The 20,000-nt window shown below is 32.7% G+C and overlaps 1 protein-coding gene across 1 annotated transcript in view; it reads right to left on the bottom strand.

Moving 5' to 3' along the window:
• LOC136830172 (oxytocin receptor-like) overlaps window positions 1–20,000 on the bottom strand; it is a 214,410-nt gene that overhangs the window by 27,887 nt on the left and 166,523 nt on the right. Inside the window, exons 5-7 of the mRNA XM_067089431.1 lie at window positions 15,911–16,121; window positions 15,356–15,589; window positions 13,761–13,968 (exon numbers count right to left, since the gene is read on the bottom strand). Coding sequence (XP_066945532.1) covers window positions 13,761–13,968; window positions 15,356–15,589; window positions 15,911–16,121 — 653 coding nt within the window. The remainder of the gene's footprint in view (window positions 1–13,760; window positions 13,969–15,355; window positions 15,590–15,910; window positions 16,122–20,000) is intronic.

Raw genomic sequence — 20,000 nt, 5'->3', positions numbered from 1 at the left:
TTCGTGTAACGTCCCTCTCTACCACTAATGTTTTTCTTCGATGCTTATGAAAACGTCATTAACCCAACTTATGGATGGGAGCGTAAAGAAGCCCCTCCCTTCTCTGTGTTTACGTAATGCTGAAGTTACCAGGTGGCAGTCGTGTAAAAATTATATATTTTATTTTCGACAAATAATTACTTTAGGAGTGTCTGGTCTTGCTCAATAACTATAAATAAAGGTACAGAAGAGCTGGAGGCGTAACGGAATATGCACTTGGCCTCCATACATAGTATTCTCTGCATTTCTTAAGTAAAATGTTACCAACTAGTCTTTTTCTTACTTGTACAGACACCACCTTCCTCCACTGTGGCCATATGGGTGAACTCTAATCCTTACAAAATTGTTGGTTTTGCACCGGTAATTTATGTAAATGTTTTCTGTTAATTATTTGGAAAGGTATAAAACCTTATAAAAAGAGGCTGAAGAAGGAAATTTAATTTTATAGCTCTAATTGTCTTAAGAATTTATATAGTTTTTTTTCTGTTAATACCCTCGAATCCTTGGCTAAAAATTCTTTTTTACGCCATTAATAAACAAAAACTGGCTACTCCTCCATGGAGAAAAATAACGCATAATTAGCCCTTAAACGGTATTTGACTTTTCCAAATCTATTTGAATATTGTTAATGTTGAATTTAAGATTTCAAAAACATATAATTATATGCAAACACGAGTTATGTGCAAATATATGACCGTTTAGAGTTAGCCTGCTGGCGGCTTATGGTAGCAATTCATTACGTAGCCAACAGGCGGAGTTAATGATGTCATCGATAGCCAATGAGAAGGCAGGCATTTCCCGCCTAAAAGAGGAACTGTGAGGAACACCCAGGCTTATGGGTTGCTGTTCGACATTATTCCAAAACCGCCTGATATTTTGCCTTTTTCGAGATATTAATTTTGTCTATTTTTCCCGAGATGTATAGTTTAAATATACATGAAATTCATCAAATATAGTTTTTAATAACGGTTTTATCATAATAAAGAAAAAATGTCCTATTAATAATTAACTCAAGAGGGACAGTGTCATTTTTAGCATGTTGGTATGTCTTACTTTAAAAGATATTGTTACACAGATCCTGTAGCAACTTATATTTTTCTTTGAATGAAGAGTTTTATTTCCTTCACTTTTCCTTCTGACCCCCTTGGAAACTTTCTATCTTGCCTGTGTCAATGAAAGTATTTTCGTTTCTTCTTTTATCTTTTATTTATTGCTGTTAAAATTTTTTATGTTTTATTTTATATTAGCTCGAAAATTGAAGTACGGCACCACGGAAGTAGAATACCTGACTGCAGAGCTTAATATATATATATATATATATATATATATATATATATATATATATATATATATATATATATATATATATATATATATATATATATATATATATATATATATATATATATATATATATATATATATATAAAATTAAAAAGAAGGTTAACATAAATTGGGAAAAGAATAATAAATGTTCTTGAAACATCCTTCCATGCCAAGAATGTTTTTGTTTCATATTCATGAAAACGTATCAACCCAAGTCATAATGGCTGGGTGAAGAATCTCCTTTCTTATTGTTTACTTTGTGATGCCGCTGCCAGTTTCCACGTTTGTAAGCGTAATACATCTAAATTTCGACAAATATCTGGTCTAGGGATTTCTACCCTTGCTTAGTGATGGCTAATAAACGTAGGGGAGACTTAAAGGTATAATGAAATGTTTACTTGGCCGCCATGCGCAGTTTTATCTGTTTTTATCAAACAAGAATGGAAGAAATCTCTCATTTTCGCTTCCCATGCAGGCAGACCGTACCTTCTTCAATGATAGCCAATTTGGTGTACTCTAACTCTTACAAAAAATGCTGGTTTTGCACCGGTATTTATTATTTATCTCTCCTGTTAAATTATTTGAAAAGATATAAAATCTGATAAGATGGCGTTGAAGAAGGGAATTTGATTTTTAACTTTAATTTGTTTATAAATTTAATTTCTTTATTACTCCAGACTCCTTGGGTAAGAATGCACTCTTTACGCCATTAAAAACAATAACTGGCTATTCTTCGATGAAGAAAAATAAGAAGTAATTAGGGCTTGAACAGTATTTTGTTAATCCTAATCTATTTGAAAATATTTTATATACAATTTAAAACTTTGTCGCATTGGTCCCATGCATAAACACAAGATTTGTTTAAATATATGACAGTTTAAAGTTAGACTGTTGTTGGCATATGACAACAGTTCATGACGTAGCTAGTATGAATAGTTAATGATGTCATCAACAGCCAATGAGAGGGCAGCAAATTTCCCGCCTAAAAAAAGGCAACTGTGAGAGAAACACCCAGGTTTATGGGTTGCTGTTTGGCGCTTTTTTCTCTCTCTTTTTTTCAAGGTACATTTTTGTTTTAACATAAAAATGATAAGAAGACCCATTTCATTTGATCGTATATGTGTGTGGTTATTTTTTTTAAACTATGATTTTTTTCAGTAAATGGGATTTTCTTCCTTATTTTCCCCTTCTAACTTCATTGCTGTTAAAAAAATATATATAACAGTATATATATATATATATATATATATATATATATATATATATATATATATATATATATATATGTGTATGTGTGTGTGTGTGTGTGTGTGTGTGTGTGTGTGTGTGTGTTCTTTCATTTCAAATGGAAAAATGCTCTCTGATCTGTGTTATTGAAAACATTTTCATTCATTCAAAAAGCATATCATGTCATAGCTTTCATTACTTTTCTCCTAATTCTTTTTGGCACAGAAGCTCTGAGATAAGAACTGGGATGTTTTTATAAAGCACAAATTCGTCAGCAAAATATGTATAAGCATCGGAACTGTTTATTAAAAGAGACAAATATAGTTTTACTTTTGTGTAATACAAGCTTGATAGTGCAGTATACGTAAATCATTATTTGGATAGAAGTAATGGCTTCAGAGATAATTTTTATTAATCATGAGACCAAAAGTTATGAACATATTAGGCATAATATCATATAACCTAAAGTAATACACATATACATACATATGTATATAATATATATACATATATATATATATATATATATATATATATATATATATATATATATATATATATATAAATATATATATATATATATATATATATATATATATACATATATATATATATATATATATATATATATATATATATATATATATATATATATATATATATATATATATATATATACTTTGGTAAAAAATACCTGTATAAATAAACGAATATATAATTAAAAACAAAGGAATATAAATTGAAAAAAGCAAAGGACAATAAATGCTTGAGTAATATCTTCCATGCCAGGACTATTTTTGACTGATATGTATGAAAACGTTATATAAACGGAAGTTATGAATGGCTGGTTGAAGAAGCTCCTCGTTTGTCATTGTTCACGTTATGATGGAGTCACCAGTTGCCACTAATGTTAGAGTAATACATTTAAGTTACGAAAAATATTTACTGTAGGGGTGCCGGCTCTTGCATAACGGTGGCTAATAAAGGTAAGAAACAATTAACGTCATAATTTAGCATGTACTTGGCCTCCATGCGTAGTATTCTCTGCATTTCTCAACCAGGAAAGTAACCAAGTAGTCTTTTTCATTACTTGTGCAGACCTCACCTTCCTCCTCCATTGTAGCCATTTGGGTGAACTCTTGATTCTTACAAAAACGTTGGTTTTGCAATGGTATATGTTCTTAACCTCATCGTTTAATCAACTGAAAAGGTATAAAATCTGGTAAGAAGGCATTGAAAATGGAAATTTTATTTTTAGCTACAACTGTATTATAAATCTAAATAGCTTTTTCTATTATTATTCCATACTCCCTGGATAAGACTGCTCTCCTTCAGCCATTAAAAAAAAGAACCACTCATCGATGAAGAAAAATAAAGAATAATTAGTACTTGAACAGTATTTCATCATTCCAACCCTATTTGAAAATGTTTTTATTGAACTGAAAACTTTGTGGCAATGAGCCTATGCAGTAACACGAGATATGTTTAAATATATGATGATTTAAAGTTAGACTGTTGGTGACGTATGGCAATATTTCATGACGTAACGAACAGGAGTAGTTAATGATGTCATCGACAGCCAATGAAAGGGCAGCAAATTTCCCGCCTAAAAAGAGAGAATTGTGAGCAATCTCCAAGTTTTTGGGTTGCTGTTTGATGTTATTCCAAAACACCAGCTATTTTTGCGAGATTTATTGATTTTTCTTTTTCAGGCGATTATGTTTTTTTATACATTTGAATGTCATGAAAAATATTTGTTAGTAATAATAATTTACTCACTAGATATGAAAATAAGAATGGAAGAGATATTTTCTATAAGTAATAAGAGGGCTAATGTCATTTTTTCGTTTAGCGTGTGTATTTGTATGTCTGTGGGAGTGTTATTATTATATGTTTTTGAAAGAGAGACAGATATGATATGGACGCTCTTCTTTGATTTGAAGCTTTTATCTCTCCTTACTCTTCCTATCAGATCTATGTTAATGGAATATTTTCCATTTTCTTTTCTCTTTTTGTTCCGTTTAGGGACCTCTGAATAGTGAGAACCGTATCTAAAAAGTATGAAGCATTCCAGAAGTTAAGTATATATATATATACAGTATATATATATATATATATATATATATATATATATATATATATATATATATATATTATATACACACATATGTATATATATATATATAGATTCATATATATACATATATAAATATACATAAATATATATATATGTATATATATATGTATATATATACGTGTGTGTACATACATATACATTTGCGTGTATGTATTTAGTGATAGATAGATATATATATATATACCCAGATAGATGGACAAATATATCAATGATATCACTTACCATTTAATTCCAACCAAAGAACGTTTGAAAAAAAAAATTTGATTTTGACAAAGATGACAAAAGTAAGATATAAACAGATCGCTGGTAGACACTCAGCTTTTCCTCGAACGTGGAGACGAGGACCAATCTGAGTGTCGAGAGCTTTGAATCCCTCACGTCATTGCAGATTTCCAGAATATCATCCTAACTCCAAGATAAGAATATTCTGCCAACATTCACTCGAAATGGATATACTTGAACTGGGAAGAGAGAAAAAGCAAATTGCGCAAAAGTTATCCCAATCTCCTTGTTTGCATTGTAAAGTTTAGTCAGAAATCCTGGAACAGGAATGATAAACGAGTAAAGCTCCTTCCCTGTTAAATATACTTTGAGAATAAGGAATGATACAATGTTAAGTAAAACATTACAGATAGAGTCACAGAAAATCATGATGCTTAATTTTGGGCAAATAAATTTGATTAAATCTTAGCAATATGTGAAATTAATCGATGACGATTTTGATAGTAAGTGAATGTCAGAAATAATAATCACATGTCAGACTCTCCTGTGGCAATTAAGAAGTAAACTTTTCATACCCTATAAAGAATAACTGAACTAAGGGTCGAAGACAAACTCGCTGTTAGTCCTGGTAATTCCTGCTTTCTTTTCAACGTCAGGAGTGCCTCTTTGTCCTTAGAATCTTTGATAGAGGAACTGAAGGAGAACGCTCTTCTAACGAATCATGGAGAGCGACACTTAAATAACTCTCCACAGTGAACACCTTTCATTCGCCTGTGGGTTCATTAACGAAATGGGGCCCTTGAAGAGCATTTTGCCAGTCCTCTTTTCAAAGGATGTGATTAACTGGGATGGACTCGATCCACTTTATAATATTAGAATTCTGAGATTTCGCCGAGGAACGCCAATCATCCTTAATTTCGTTTTCATCATTAGCCTCCCACCGTTATTTTCAACCTCCGTATGTATATATATATATATATATATATATATATATATATATATATATATATATATATATATATATATATATATATATACTATTATATATAACTATTAAGACCTATTATACTTTAAAGGCAATCGCTTCTTGTTATAATTGTCAACAGATGACGACGTGCGTAATTCTTGCATTATTTTCGCATTGCCCTCAATGTCCTTATTCTGTACAGATGTGATATTAAACAAATACTGGCTGCCTCAGTATCTTGACTGCAGGCTGGTATACAATACGCTTAGGTACGGAGACGAACTTAGTATTAATAGAATCTTTCAAAATACAGATGTGTAAATGACATCCAGGTAACTCAAGCACAATAAACAAGAACAGAGAAAAGCAGTTTTATCTATTTTGAAACATTTTTTTGTCACAGTATCTTATCTTGTGTAGGACTTCTCTACAACCAAAGTCTGATTTGGGCTTTTTAACCATTTAATCCTGATTGAATCTTTATAAAATTCTCTCTCTCTCTCTCTCTCTCTCTCTCTCTCTCTCTCTCTCTCTCTCTCTCTCTCCTGTAGTCAATCTTACTGTGGTTACGAGGATGTTTTTTTAACTCTCTCGCTCTCAAAATCCATTTATCATAGTAAGTCGTACTTTACGTGTGATAAATTCTGTTATAGTTTGTGTCAGAAATTCATTCCATATAAATGTTGTGACCTCTTAAGTACACTCTCATATGGAATCTTGGATATCAGGTCCAACTTGCAACCAAATAGATGCAGCCACGTACAAAAAAGATGACTGGCATACCGACACACAAAATTGACATCAATGTATATGGATATCATATATATATATATATATATATATATATATATATATATATATATATATATATATATATATAAATTATATAAGTTATATATATATATATATATATATATATATATATATATATATATATATATATATATATATAATATTATATATGAATATTGCAACAAATCACTGGAGACGTGTGATGGTCATATATGCTTCAGCCAGGAGAAAGGTGAAAGGAAATGACTTGAATAGAGCGCTTTCGTGTATTTCCACACCTCATCAGAGTTCAGGTACAAGTGACAAGGAAACAAATGCAGAGTCACAAGAACAATGCTAAAAAGATAAACTACGCTAACAATTACCGAACAGTGGCAATGCTTAATAGCCTACTTGTTTTAAAATACCATTCGTTAAAACTCCATTAACTTTGTACAAACCTAGGCTGATATTTCATAAATTGTCAAAGTCTTTTTTTTAATTATACAGGATTCTATTAAATTTCTTTACCTAGATCTTTGCAAAACATAATTTCCTTTGATTCCGTCCAATTAATGCCATGATTTCTATCATTCATGTGTACAAATATTGCATTTGACATATTACCAGTTCTTGCACTATATTTGTGTTGTTTTAATCGAACAGCCAGCGTCTTCCCACTTTGTCCTACATAAGTTATATTACAATGTTTACACGACATCTTATAAATACATCATGTTCCATTTCCTCTCACCTTTCTCCTGGCTTGATGCATATATATATATATATATATATATATATATATATATATATATATATATATATATATATATATATATATATATACTATATTGTTATACATACATATGCGAAAATATGTTTATCTATATATTTGTATGCATTTGTGTAAGCATGTTTAAATTAGCATCCAACGTCAAGTCTCTGTTAAACGCCATTGACATTTGTTTTCCCGTTAGGTAAATTAGCATTTTAACCCTTCTTCAAACTGTTTGTTGTAGTGAATATCTGAAGGCGGCTCCGTATAAACACTAAAAGAAGGAATATAATCTTTGGGAGCTTACTGTCTCACCTTTACTGGAAAAATATGAATCATATCCCAGTTTTCCCTGGGGCATGTTTGCTGTTCCCGGTACGACTGGGTGGAACCAATGAAAACTTCGGATCCTACATCTCGCTTTCTGATCGCTATTTCCATGCTCAGTATCTGTGGTGATATCAGTGAATTTCGGACCCTCTTTGTGTAGATTTGTTGCCATTTTTCCTGTAATTAACGCGGTTTTTACCACTTTTATTGATTGCCATCACCATCACGGTGAGTGGTGTTCATGTTAATGTGTAAAATCGTCAAGCTTTAGGGAGGCAGACAGGCAGGCTGAGAACTGTTTCATGCTCTCAAGTTTAATAATCGATAACGTGAGATCTTGAAACCAGATAATTCAGATATCTATGGTCATGACAATATTGACAATACTAATTTTATTACTAATGACAGTAAAAAGCGATGATTATGGTGACAATGATGCTAGAGTCTTGTAGAATGAGTGTAGCAGAAGTTCTTCTCTTTTCTACGCTGAAGTTGACGAATGTTGGTTTTTATTTTCAAGTACAAATGCATGGCAACTGACAATATAAAAATGAAGAATTTCAAAAATAATTGTAAGTTTCAATAGCATATTCAAAACATATTTCCAGGATTATTCATTTGCTTGAAAGCAATTATGTTTACCATTAATGGCTTCAATACTAGATCGTTTATTGTCTTTTATAATTATTAATTAATTACTCGGTTATGTCCTAATGCATAATATTGTCACCATTTGTCAGCATTATGCCTAGATTACATAAATTTCATATAAAATTGAAAAAGAATAAAAATGTTTTAAACGTCACACAAAATAAAAAGAAGAACAAAAACAAAAGCATAACAGCTGCAATTCACGTGGTGAATTTGTCTTACGTTAAAAAATTACAATCCAACAAATACCATACATATATTGAAAACAATGAACAAATATAATATAATTACCTTTGCAATTATATTATATTTTGGCTTGGGATTTTGTAAAACTTTGACAGCGATTTCCGTTAAATCTAAATTTTATCGCTTTCCACCAGATTGTTATATATATGTATATATATATATATATATATATATATATATATATATATATAAATATATATATATATATATATATATATATATATATATATATATATACAGTATATATATATATATATATATATATATATATATATATATTAGTATATACATATATATATACATATATATATATATATATATATATATATATATATATATATATATATATGTGTGTGTGAATTTTATCACATCACCGTCATTCATATATAAAGCATTAAGCTAAAACGTCCTTTAATGTCCAATTCGCCTCGGAAATAATATATTTTCATAAGTATGTTACCAAAAACGAATTTTTTAATTGATAATAAGTTCGTCGTTGGCCGTGTGGTTAAAGGCGTCACTGTAGTCCTGAGTTCTTGTCTTCCGTGGTTCGAATCCACGGGACGACGAACTTATTATCAATTAAAAATTCTCCTTCGGTAACATATATGAAAAATATATTATTTCCAAGGTAGAGCGAATTGGATATTAAAGGACGTTTGTAGTTTAATGCTTGATGGATATATATATATATATATATATATATAGTATATATATATATATATATATATATATATATATATATATGTATATATATATATATATATATATATATATATATATATATATATATATACAGTATATATATGTATAAATATATATATATATATATATATATATATATATATATATACAATGTTATAACTTTCACATTATTTTTTCCATGTAATCTTATAAAGTGATGAAGGACGTACTTAATTTCAAAACTGCAAAGTAAAAACTTTAATAAAATAAATTGGAACGGTTTGACTTTCAACATACTCACTTACCATTATGAGGAAATACTGAAAGGAAAGTTATTTTGCTGCTTGTATATTTTCACTTAACTCTAATTATGTTTATTTTAATTGCTGTTAAGTATTTTTCACTTTATATATAGGAAAAAGTAAAGTGTAAATGTTATTCTCAACCTAAATATATTATTATTGTTCGTTAAATTATATTTTATTGCTATAAGTAATAAACTATTGTTTATCGCCTATTTCATCATGAAATGGGAAGAAAAAGACTCCATTCACTTCAAAGACTTGAAGATTCTGTCCAGCCTGCAAAACTCGGCCTTCCCAATTAGTTTAGCCTGTGACCTCAACCTGTAGGCTGAGAGAACGCCACCTATATCTGAAATGCTCATGAAGTCACTTGTCCTGAGTAATAATTTCTTAAATGTACGGTATTTGATGGAGGATGCAAAGCGTAAACGGATGATAAAGTGAGATAGTATATTGTTTGGTGTTGACTAAGAGCCATTTAAATTACCACATCTGTTAACTTCGTGTTATTGGTGTAAAATTTTACATATATTTATGTGGCTGAAGAACGGCGAAATAAATTTTTTGTGAGGTGATCTGTATATAGGTTTCAAGCTTTTATGAAAACGAAAGGAAAGAGGAATTTATATAGGTCATTATAACTTATGAAAAATAATAATATATTTATTGAGTCTATTGACAGAATTAGAAAGTAGATGCGAAGTAATCACATACTGGCCGTAAGTCTTCATCTCTATTTAGAGAAAAAGGACCACTGTCAGGGATAAGTGTTTCTCTCTTTCCGTCTGTCTATTTCTGCTCTTTTAGTCAAACTAGGTTGCCAGTAGACTAGGATTAATTATTTTATGTTTTTCACAAGGAAATTACATTTTCAAAAACAATTCGTTACACTGAGTTTTAATTAAAAAACAAATTTGCAATTACTTGATTCGTAGAAACCTCTCATTACATACTGTACTAATTTTGTGAAATTTTTAATGGTATCACCCGTATTTCAGCACCAGTTAGGAAAATTATCACATCGTGGTTTTTTTTTTAGTTTTAAATATGAATCTTATCTACGTGTTTTTTTTTTTTACATTACAGTTAAATACTGGTGCCCCTGACGCTACATAAATTGAAGGTGACGAGCCATCTCTTTACAGGCTCGATTAGCAAAATTACTTGAAGCTGCAGAGTTTTATTTTTTTCAGAATCCTGTCATCTATATTCCTCAAGTCACAAGTCATTTTACCAGTACGTTTTCCCTATGTATGGAATCCTTCACGAACAGTCTGAAATCCTTAGGCATTTTTGCCTACCTGACTCTCCTGTCAACTTGTTTTCTTCTTTTCGTCTCTGAAGGTTGTAAACGAGAGCTTTTGCCCTTGGATGGTCTCTGTGATATTTCCGAAAACCACGAATTTCTCTCTGGCCAAAAGCAGTATTGCCTTTTGGTATTTGCTATATTCAGCCACAAAATTTGATGTTTCTGCTACATCTACTTAGGTCTTTGGATAGATTCAGACATTACATATAAAGAAAATGACATTTGTTAAGAACGCCGATTATTCCTCCATTAAGTACAATTATCAGACCTTTATATATACTTTTCAGGCAGGGTAACATTTGCTCTATATATATATATATATATATATATATATATATATATATATATATATATATATATATATATATATATATATATATATATACTAGCTGACCAACCCGGCACTTCCAGGGAAAACTCTGAAGAACTCAAAAAAAATTTTCCTACATCTTTGAATTGTTTTGTCATGTAAAGAATGTGTACTGTCCCTGAAAATATTTTACTTTCCTCTGATTAATAATTCTGTCTTGAATTCATTAAAGAAGACTCTCTGTTCAGGGAAAAGGTGACAGTGTTAACAGACTTCCGTAACGAACAGAAATTCACGTGTACCGAAAGGTTAGTGTGTGAAGCAATTCACTCGTGGAAATGAATAATGGATGAATCTCTGTAGAGACTATATAAGGCCCTTTGACAAATTACACATACCGTCCATGAACAAAAGAAGGCCACGTCAGTGGCCGTATCAAGTCATACTTAAATGTTAAAATCGCAAAGGAACCGCTTTACCGTCAAAAAACCTGTACTAACGTTAGCCTTCCTTCCTAACCCCACCCCCAATATCTTCTCTCTCTCTCTCTCTCTCTCTCTCTCTCTCTCTCTCTCTCTCTCCACCTTTCAGTCAGATCAGAGTTTAACAGAATACTTTCATAGCAATAACGAAAATAACAACCACAACTGATGAAAGACATAATTTATCACCAGGTCTACGGGGACGGAGTGTGGTTTGCGCATCCGCACAACTTCAGTTAATCAGGAACCGTTCAGTCGCCTAATTATCACCTCGTTTTCAAGACTGGTATTCGATCGTTATAGCATAAAACCTAGATAGTAGGTTATCAGCTTGACAAACACCTTCAGAATATCCATGAGTTATTACAATCCAGTGTCCCTTGGCTGCATAAACATTAAATTATTATCACGATGGTAATTTTAGACACCGAAAAAAGAGCTGCAACTGTTTTTGGTTTCCTGTGCATGTTACCAAACGCGCTTCAGTTTCCTTTGGCGTTTCTGAGGGAAAGTGTAGGCTGAAGTCTGAATAGCCTAAAATAGAAATTGTTGATATATGGTGAATTTTTAATGGATTACGCATTTAGATGTACTTAAGAATTTGTATTTTATTGAAAAAGTATAATTAAGATACATTTGACTTAAGATGGACACTGAAAAAAATGTGGTGATTTCGTCGCGAGTGATTTTTTAATGGGGGGTTAGTTTTGTCACAGAAGCATTTAGTCTGCTATACGCATGCGCGGATGGTGATGGATTTATTTCGTCTCGCCGATGAATTAGTTCTTGATTTCCAAAGTTATGCCCTTAACTACCATTTTTTTGTGGATTAAGTACTTGGCTATGATGATAATACCACAAGGTACTTAAGAATTTTTATTTTGTTGACATGGTATGATTAAGATACGTTTGGCTTTAGATGAACACTGAAAAAAAGTGGTAATTTCGACTCGAGTAGTTTCTTAATGAGTGGGTAAGCCTGTCACAGGAACATTTGGTCTGTTAGGCTACTGCTTTTTTCCGTGGCGAGAAATGTAAGGTCTACTTGGTCTGGTGGTAGAAGTTATATTTTGAATTACATTGCTTTACGACTGAATGAAAGTAATTCTATTACAGTCAAACACGCCTGTTTAATTTTTTTGGATGTACTAAACTGATTATAGGGTTTGCAGGGTGAGGAGTTTAATGAGTGATATATATTAACGATTCCTTTCATGTAGCAGTGGGAGGGCAGCTGGAACTTCGTCGTGCACCTCTAGTTTAATGCCCTGTAGGTTTTCAATGTTGATTTTATCGAGGTAATAAACAATTATATTAATAATTCTCATAAATTATGATAAAAATTCAGATAAAAATTGACGTAAATTCTGATAGAAAAAAATTTATGCTATAGGGGATTTGGATTCATTGTTGTAGGTGGAGCGTCAGGAGAAAAATAAGAGCCCAGTAACACTGAAGGAAAAGGTGACGTAAAAACGAAAATTTAATTTGTTTTGTCTGTGTTTGTATATCTGTCACGGCGTAGGGCGTGTAAAATTTTTCTGGGTCTGTCAAGCGGTTCAGTTTCTACAGTGGACAAATCAAATATACAAACATTCACTTACATATCATATATATATATATATATATATATATATATATATATATATATATATATATATATATATATATATATATATATATACATATGTGTGTGTATATAATTATATATGTGTGTGTGTGCGCGTATGTATGTATACTTTTGACTCTACAAGTGTTGCTACCAGAGTATGTTTCATTTAAAATTGGGTAAATCTGGAAAATGCTATTTCCCCAAAGCACCTCAAGCCACGTTCATGGAAAACACACTATAAATATAACGATGTCCTATATCTTTCGATGGCCACTCTCCGAAATACCTATTACAACCATTGATCCTTTACATACGAAACTTGAAATGAAATCTAACACGAGGTGCCATTACCCGTTTACTGTCATACCTTGCATATTCATCTGCTGCTGGTTACATCCATGTCGGAACACCACCCTCACGATGGAGACGTACCAAGCGGTGATGAGAATCAGGGGCAGGACGAGAATGTAGAACGTCAGCCAGGTGAACATCGTTTTCCTCTGCCATTCGTCCGTGTAGCCTTTGCTCCTGCAGGAGTAGACTGGAGACCCGTCGGGATGGTAGCCCTCAAGCACCTGCAGCAAAGAATGTTTTCTCCATTTTCGAAAAAAAATCTTTGCGCGGCGCTGGTGTTGAAAGTGCTGAACACAGCGGATTTCTCGTTGCCTTCAACACTGCGCCAAAATAGTGTTGTAGATGTTGTCTGAGGTTTTGTTACAGAGAGACGTTCTTATATATTGAAATGGAAACGTTTGTTATTAGCGATTAACAAGATTACGGTTGTGAATCCATTGAGATATGACTGAGTAAGTTTGAAATGAAGGTATGTAAACAGATAACAAAGCTTTGTCAGATGAAGATGTGTAAACTTTCGGCTGGCAGACTGTATTTTTAGTTTAACACAAAGAGAGAAAGATAGTAAGATGAACATTTATATGGAAGAATCAGATGTAAGAAACGTAAAAGAAAATGAATTATGATACGCCTTATTTTGCAGAAAGGTACTGGAAAGAAGGTGAAGCGTAAAGTGCAGATAAATGAACGAAGGTAAGGTGGAATAAAAGTGATGAAAAGAGTTGCCTTTGTAAAAAAAAAAAAAAAAATGTAAAATGCTTAGGAGAAATGGAGAATACACTATAATCTTATTAATTTATTTTTCATTGGAAAGAAACTCAGATTATTTAAATTCTAAAAGCATGTGTAATGTAATTTAAAAGATTTTCCTACTTCAGGCAAAAATGTAATTTATTAAAACTCGCCGCAGCATAAATTATGACGACCACAAGAATTTTCTAACATACATAAATCCTTTGTAATTAATACCTACGAGAAACAAGTACAATTCTCTCTCTCTCTCTCTCTCTCTCTCTCTCTCTCTCTCTCTCTCTCTCTCTCTCTGTTAGAAAAATTCATATTAAATGAGGGCTTTTATTTTATATCTTAGAATAACATGTGACACATTATCCACTCAAAAAAGAATTATACACTAGAAAGTCGAGTTTCTTATTAATAAAACCCAATTTTCTTACTGACTTCTTGCTATGTAATGTGGAAAATGACAAATAAATGAAACCTGTGGAAATTAGAGAATGCTGTGAAATATTTTAGTATTTAAGAAGGGCTGATGGGAGTACAAGTGAAGTTATCTAGCACGTTCTTGACAGTGAAATTAACTGGCTGACCAGGATAAAAAAAAAGATATGTCTGAAATAAGTACTGAGCACATAATGAGGGAAGTTGATTGGTTGAAGAATGGATTGAAATAAGTACTAGCTGCATGATTTCAAATGGTCACAAAGTTCTGATGTGGGAAAATGCTAAAAGAAAGCTAAACAGCCAACGGCAAAATGGATGTATAAGAAATAGATAAGAAAAACAAGTAAACGTAATCGCTGAACTAGCAGAGGTTGCCCGAATCGCAAACAAACAAGCGAATAAACGAGTTTCGTTTTGTTAACTCACCTGAACAAAGATGAACAGATGAGGAACAGCCATAATGAACGCCCCCAACCAAGCACACGTGATTAGCTTCTTGGCTCTTCTGACAGAGGTGACGAAGTTCAGGGGATGGCAGATCGCCGTGTAACGATCCCAAGACATCACCAGGAGGAGGAATATAGTTGCCGAGAGTGTCACAATACCGAAGTAAGTGACTATTTTGCAACCAGCGGCACCTAGCACCCACTCGCCAAAGACCTTTAAAAAAGAAAGAGGGGTTCGAGGCATTGAAACATTCTTTATTAATGGTAATATCATTAAAGATTTTACAGGAAAAAAAATGATTGTATCAAAGGTACTCTAACTATCAAGCCTAGAGACTGGATATGAACATACACCTTTTTTGTTCTCACCCAGTCAGCTGTCTCATTCATTCACATCCAGGTGGATGTTCGTATCTCGTAGAATATAGTGACCAGTGAAATACGATAAATACATTTTGCTTCAAGGCCGCAATCAAACGATTAAGTACAGAAAAAACAAATTTACAGACACCAAAGCTTCGTAAAAATTACTAACTACGAAGAAGATTTCTCCCGTCATAGTAATCCCACAGACAGCCAAATCTCCAATGGCGAGGTGCAGGATGAAGATGTTGACTCTCGTGTGAGACCGTCGGAACCTCGAGCAGGCGAGCACAACGATGACCAGAACGTTACCGATCAGACTCAGCGACATGAGTATCGCCAGCGTGACCACATGCTGGATCTCAGAGGGCGTCCATGTTGTGCTGTGAGGAGGAGGAGAACAGATAGCTGCTTGAGCTAACTGAATTCTGAATAGATTTCTCAGGAAAATAATCAAATAACCTTAGAAAACTAACACTGTCATAGGGATCAGCCATTTAAAAATAAATAAATATATATATATATATATATATATATATATATATATATATATATATATATATATATATATATATATATATATATATATATATTAGAGATGTATCGGATGCCTGAAAATGGGATTTCCGGATGCAGATGCGGATATCACTTTTTTAAATTTGCGGATGCGGATATTCGATGACCATACCCTCGTGGATGCGGATGCGAATATTTTTCAACTAAATAATTTAGATATATTTAATTGTTAAAGATGACTTTAAGCCACATAATTCAAAATTATGTGTTACCAGGATGCGTACAAACAGTAACAGCGACGCACGAACATTTTAGTTGTCTTGGCACAAGGCTGTTTCATGCTCATTGCATGATAAGGGGTACCAAAACTCAAAGATATTCTTCGCATGAGAGAGAGAGAGAGAGAGAGAGAGAGAGAGAGAGAGAGAGAGAGAGAGAGAGAGAGAGAGAGAGAGAGAGAGAGTGTTTTTCCTGAAAAACGCAATACCCTGCCTTTATGATTACAACTGCTCTAAATGTCTTGAAATTACTTAAACAAATATGCTTTAAAACAAATATGCTATAAAACAAATATACTTTAACAGAGCTATTTATACAGTCTCTAACGGACAATTCTTCGAAAAAATGGCTTCGAAAACAGATCTTCGAACACATTTCTTCGAAAACAAAAACTACAAAGTAAAATATCTTCGACCAGCAAAAACTTTGACATAGAATATCTTTGACAGGCCAAGTACTTCTAATCACCAATTCAGACTGAAAGAAAAGAAGCAAGTTCCTCTCTCTCTCTCTCTCTCTCTCTCTCTCTCTCTCTCTCTCTCTCTCATTACAAAGTCAGTTTTTGTAGAGCATTACAATAATATACTTCAAAGCGTAAGCACCCTACTTGAAGATGGCCGAATTTGTCAAGAGCTCGAAAGAAAAGCCAATGCTCCTTTTAAACACATTTTTATTTCTAAAAGATAAACAAGTGATGAACAAAACATATTGGAAATGTGAAGATTTTGAAAATCAGTGCAAGAGCCGAACAATAACGTGGAAGTTTACCACTTTATGAATGAAGTGAGAGATAAGGCGAAAGATACCAGAGAAGCACCCCACGTCATAATATCTAGTGCAGCATCTCAAGTTTCTCCTGCGGCTTCACCTTGTGCAAATAGTATCAAGAGAACAGTGCGCCGTGTTCGACTAAAAGACGATATTGGATTGGCTGTGCCTATGCATACGAACGATTTGGCTTTTACAGAAGATCAAACGAAAACTAGTAATGGTGACCAATTCTTATTGATTGATTCTGGTCCATTTGATAACAAAATGTTAATCTTTTCCACATACCGGAACTTGCAATTTCTCTCTACCTGCCTTAATTGGCATGCCGACGGGACATTCAAAACGGTAGCCAGTATATATGAACAACTGTATATCATTCATGGCGTTAAAAATGGGCTTACAATTCCACTCATCTATGCATTGCTGCTAAATAAAAAAGAACAAACCTATGTGGAATTTTTTGAGACAAATAAAAGTTCTTGTCCCTAACTTGTTCATCGATTCGATTTTAACAGATTTTGAAGTGGGGATGATAAATGCAATCACCTCAAAATTTCCCTCATGTTCTAACTATGGTTGCTTATACAGTATGTACTGGATGAAATGTGTAATTGTGTATCATGTATTCTGTATAATAAAACGAAAAAGCCAAATTTAGCAAAAAACAAATAAACTCGACTTTTAGCTACAGTGTATGAGTATGAACTATTGAACACCGAGTAGAGGGTGATTTCCGCATATCGGCATTCTCAAACTGTGGATGCGGATGCGGATGCGGATGTTAAGAAATTGTCAATGCGGATGCGGATGCAGATGCAGATATCCGATACATCTCTAATATATATATATATATATATATATATATATATATATATATATATATATATATATATATATATATATATATATATATATATATATAGTAGATGTTTTTTTAATTTCGAAGGATAATACAAGGGAACCAAAATCAAAATATTTGGTCTCCATAAGTCATTAACAAATACTAGGATATTTTACACTCACTGCAATGCAACAAAGATAGTTTGCAAGACTCGAATAACCCTGCTTATGAACGGCATTCAATGATATAGAACCAATAAGCTGAAGATAACTTATATGATCATTTTCGCAATGTTCATTCCATCATCATTTACCTTAAACAAATAGCTCTAGGAACTCTGAGCATGTTCTCGTGTTGTTGGGAAATTCAAAATGATTTTTGGTCGTGAATTGTTTAAATAGCTTTGCGCACCTTCAGGTAGTGCACCTTGAACTCTGCATGCTAAACGCGTTCAAAAGTAGGCTGCAAGAATTCGTCAAAGCAGAAGGGTCGTCACCAGTTCCAAGAGGGGAAACTTTACTTTTCATAAACATACGAGGGAAATTCAAATCCTTGAGAGCGGTAAAAACAAGATAAAATGACTTGAAATGAAAACACCATAAGTAAATGAATGGAATATACCATGAATGGAATTACAATGCGAACAATAAAAAGAAATAATTTTCTGGTTATGATAAAAAAAACAGCAAAATAAAGACAACGTATTTAAGAAGATTAACCAAGTGAATTATAGATCTTTTAAGTTTCTATGCGACACTCAGTAATAAGAGTACTGTTACCCAATAATATGCTGATAACGTTTTCGTTGTTATGATAAACGAAGCAAAGGAATTGGCTATTTTCGTTCAGAGTAAGACTGGGCTATCTACATTGTTAGAAAACACTTTGAATAACCAATTTTCGAACCTTTGAGCCATCAACTTTTCAATACCCAGAAACGAACTTTTAAAAGGAAAACTACTACGAAAACCAGCTCACGTTTTGCAAACTGTCAAAACACGTTCTCAAAAGTATTAATAAAATTTTTCAAACTTTTTCTGTTCTTACTGTACTCCAAGGAAGGGTACTAAACACTCTTCCCGTAACTGGCACTTTGAGTATAATATTGTCTCTAGGTGTCAGTTAACCAGTGGCGTCTATGCAAGGTTATCTAATAAAAACAGTTTATCAAAAGTGGCTGCAGCTTCATAAGCTAGCATAAATTAAATCCGCGAATTGCCCAGTTGACTGTTACGATTTTCCTTCTCTCATAATAATTTTTCCCTTTCCTCACTGGCCATTTCCAACGAACGCTGTAGTTGGGCTTCTTTCCAATCTCCTCGCCCCTTTTATTCCGCACTGCAAGAGGTCCACAAACAAAACGCAATTTTACACTGAATTTCTACAGCCCTTATTCGGTGGTGAAACGTGACCCATAAGCCAATGAATACAGTGATCTCCCACAGTTCTCCTTCGGAAAGGACAACACCCTATTTCCCCCTGCTTCGATTTCCCCCCCTTTTCCTCCATCGATCCCTTACCACTTGAAGGTCAACGCGCTAGGTAAATAAAAAGATAGTGTAAATTAAACGCGGGTAGGTAACTCCGTAGACTTTACTGTAATTTTTCGGAGTTGGCGTGCTTTTCTTAACATGACTTTTTAAACATTCTTTCCTGACTATCTCGACTTGTAAGGTGGAGAGCGTAAAAAAATTCAACTTCTTCCAGTAGAAGAATGGCTATTTTCTATGAGATCTTGTAATGAAACGTATGAAGTATTTTATGATTGTTCATTTAGAAAATGACGCCTGTTAACTATAAGCTGGTAACAAGCAGTTGGTAACAAACCGAACTAAATGCTAGTGGTAACATCTAT

Source organism: Macrobrachium rosenbergii, chromosome 4 (assembly GCF_040412425.1).
Source record: "Macrobrachium rosenbergii isolate ZJJX-2024 chromosome 4, ASM4041242v1, whole genome shotgun sequence".
Taxonomy (NCBI): domain Eukaryota; kingdom Metazoa; phylum Arthropoda; class Malacostraca; order Decapoda; family Palaemonidae; genus Macrobrachium; species Macrobrachium rosenbergii.
This window is presented reverse-complemented; position numbering and strand designations above follow the sequence as displayed.